Source organism: Acanthisitta chloris, unplaced genomic scaffold, assembly GCF_000695815.1.
Source record: "Acanthisitta chloris isolate BGI_N310 unplaced genomic scaffold, ASM69581v1 scaffold35816, whole genome shotgun sequence".
Lineage (NCBI taxonomy): Eukaryota > Metazoa > Chordata > Aves > Passeriformes > Acanthisittidae > Acanthisitta > Acanthisitta chloris.
In genome coordinates, this window is record NW_008678194.1 from 1 (window position 1) to 211 (window position 211).

The 211-nt window shown below is 59.2% G+C and overlaps 1 protein-coding gene across 1 annotated transcript; it reads right to left on the reverse strand.

The window, feature by feature from the left end:
• Window positions 1-57: 57 nt before the first annotated feature.
• LOC103804184 (chromosome unknown open reading frame, human C19orf53) lies at window positions 58-207 on the reverse strand (the record flags this gene model as incomplete). The annotated part of the gene is made up of 1 exon (XM_009076780.1): window positions 58-207. A coding segment is annotated over one exon (150 nt), but the record flags the coding sequence as incomplete, so codon positions are not given.
• Between the last annotated feature and the right edge of the window lie 4 nt (window positions 208-211).

Sequence of the window (211 nt, forward strand, 5' to 3'; positions counted from 1 at the left end):
AACCCCCCCGAGCCCCCCAAAATTGAGGGTCCAGGCCCCTAAATTTGGGGCGGGGGCTCAACCTTTGCTCTTCTTGGCTTTGCCCTTGGCTTTGGGGGGCACAGAGACCATCACCAGTTTTTTGGGGAGACTCCCCTGGGCTCTCTGCACTGTTTCCTGCTCGATTCTCAATCTGATTCCGACTTCCAAGCGCTGGGGGGACACGTGGGGG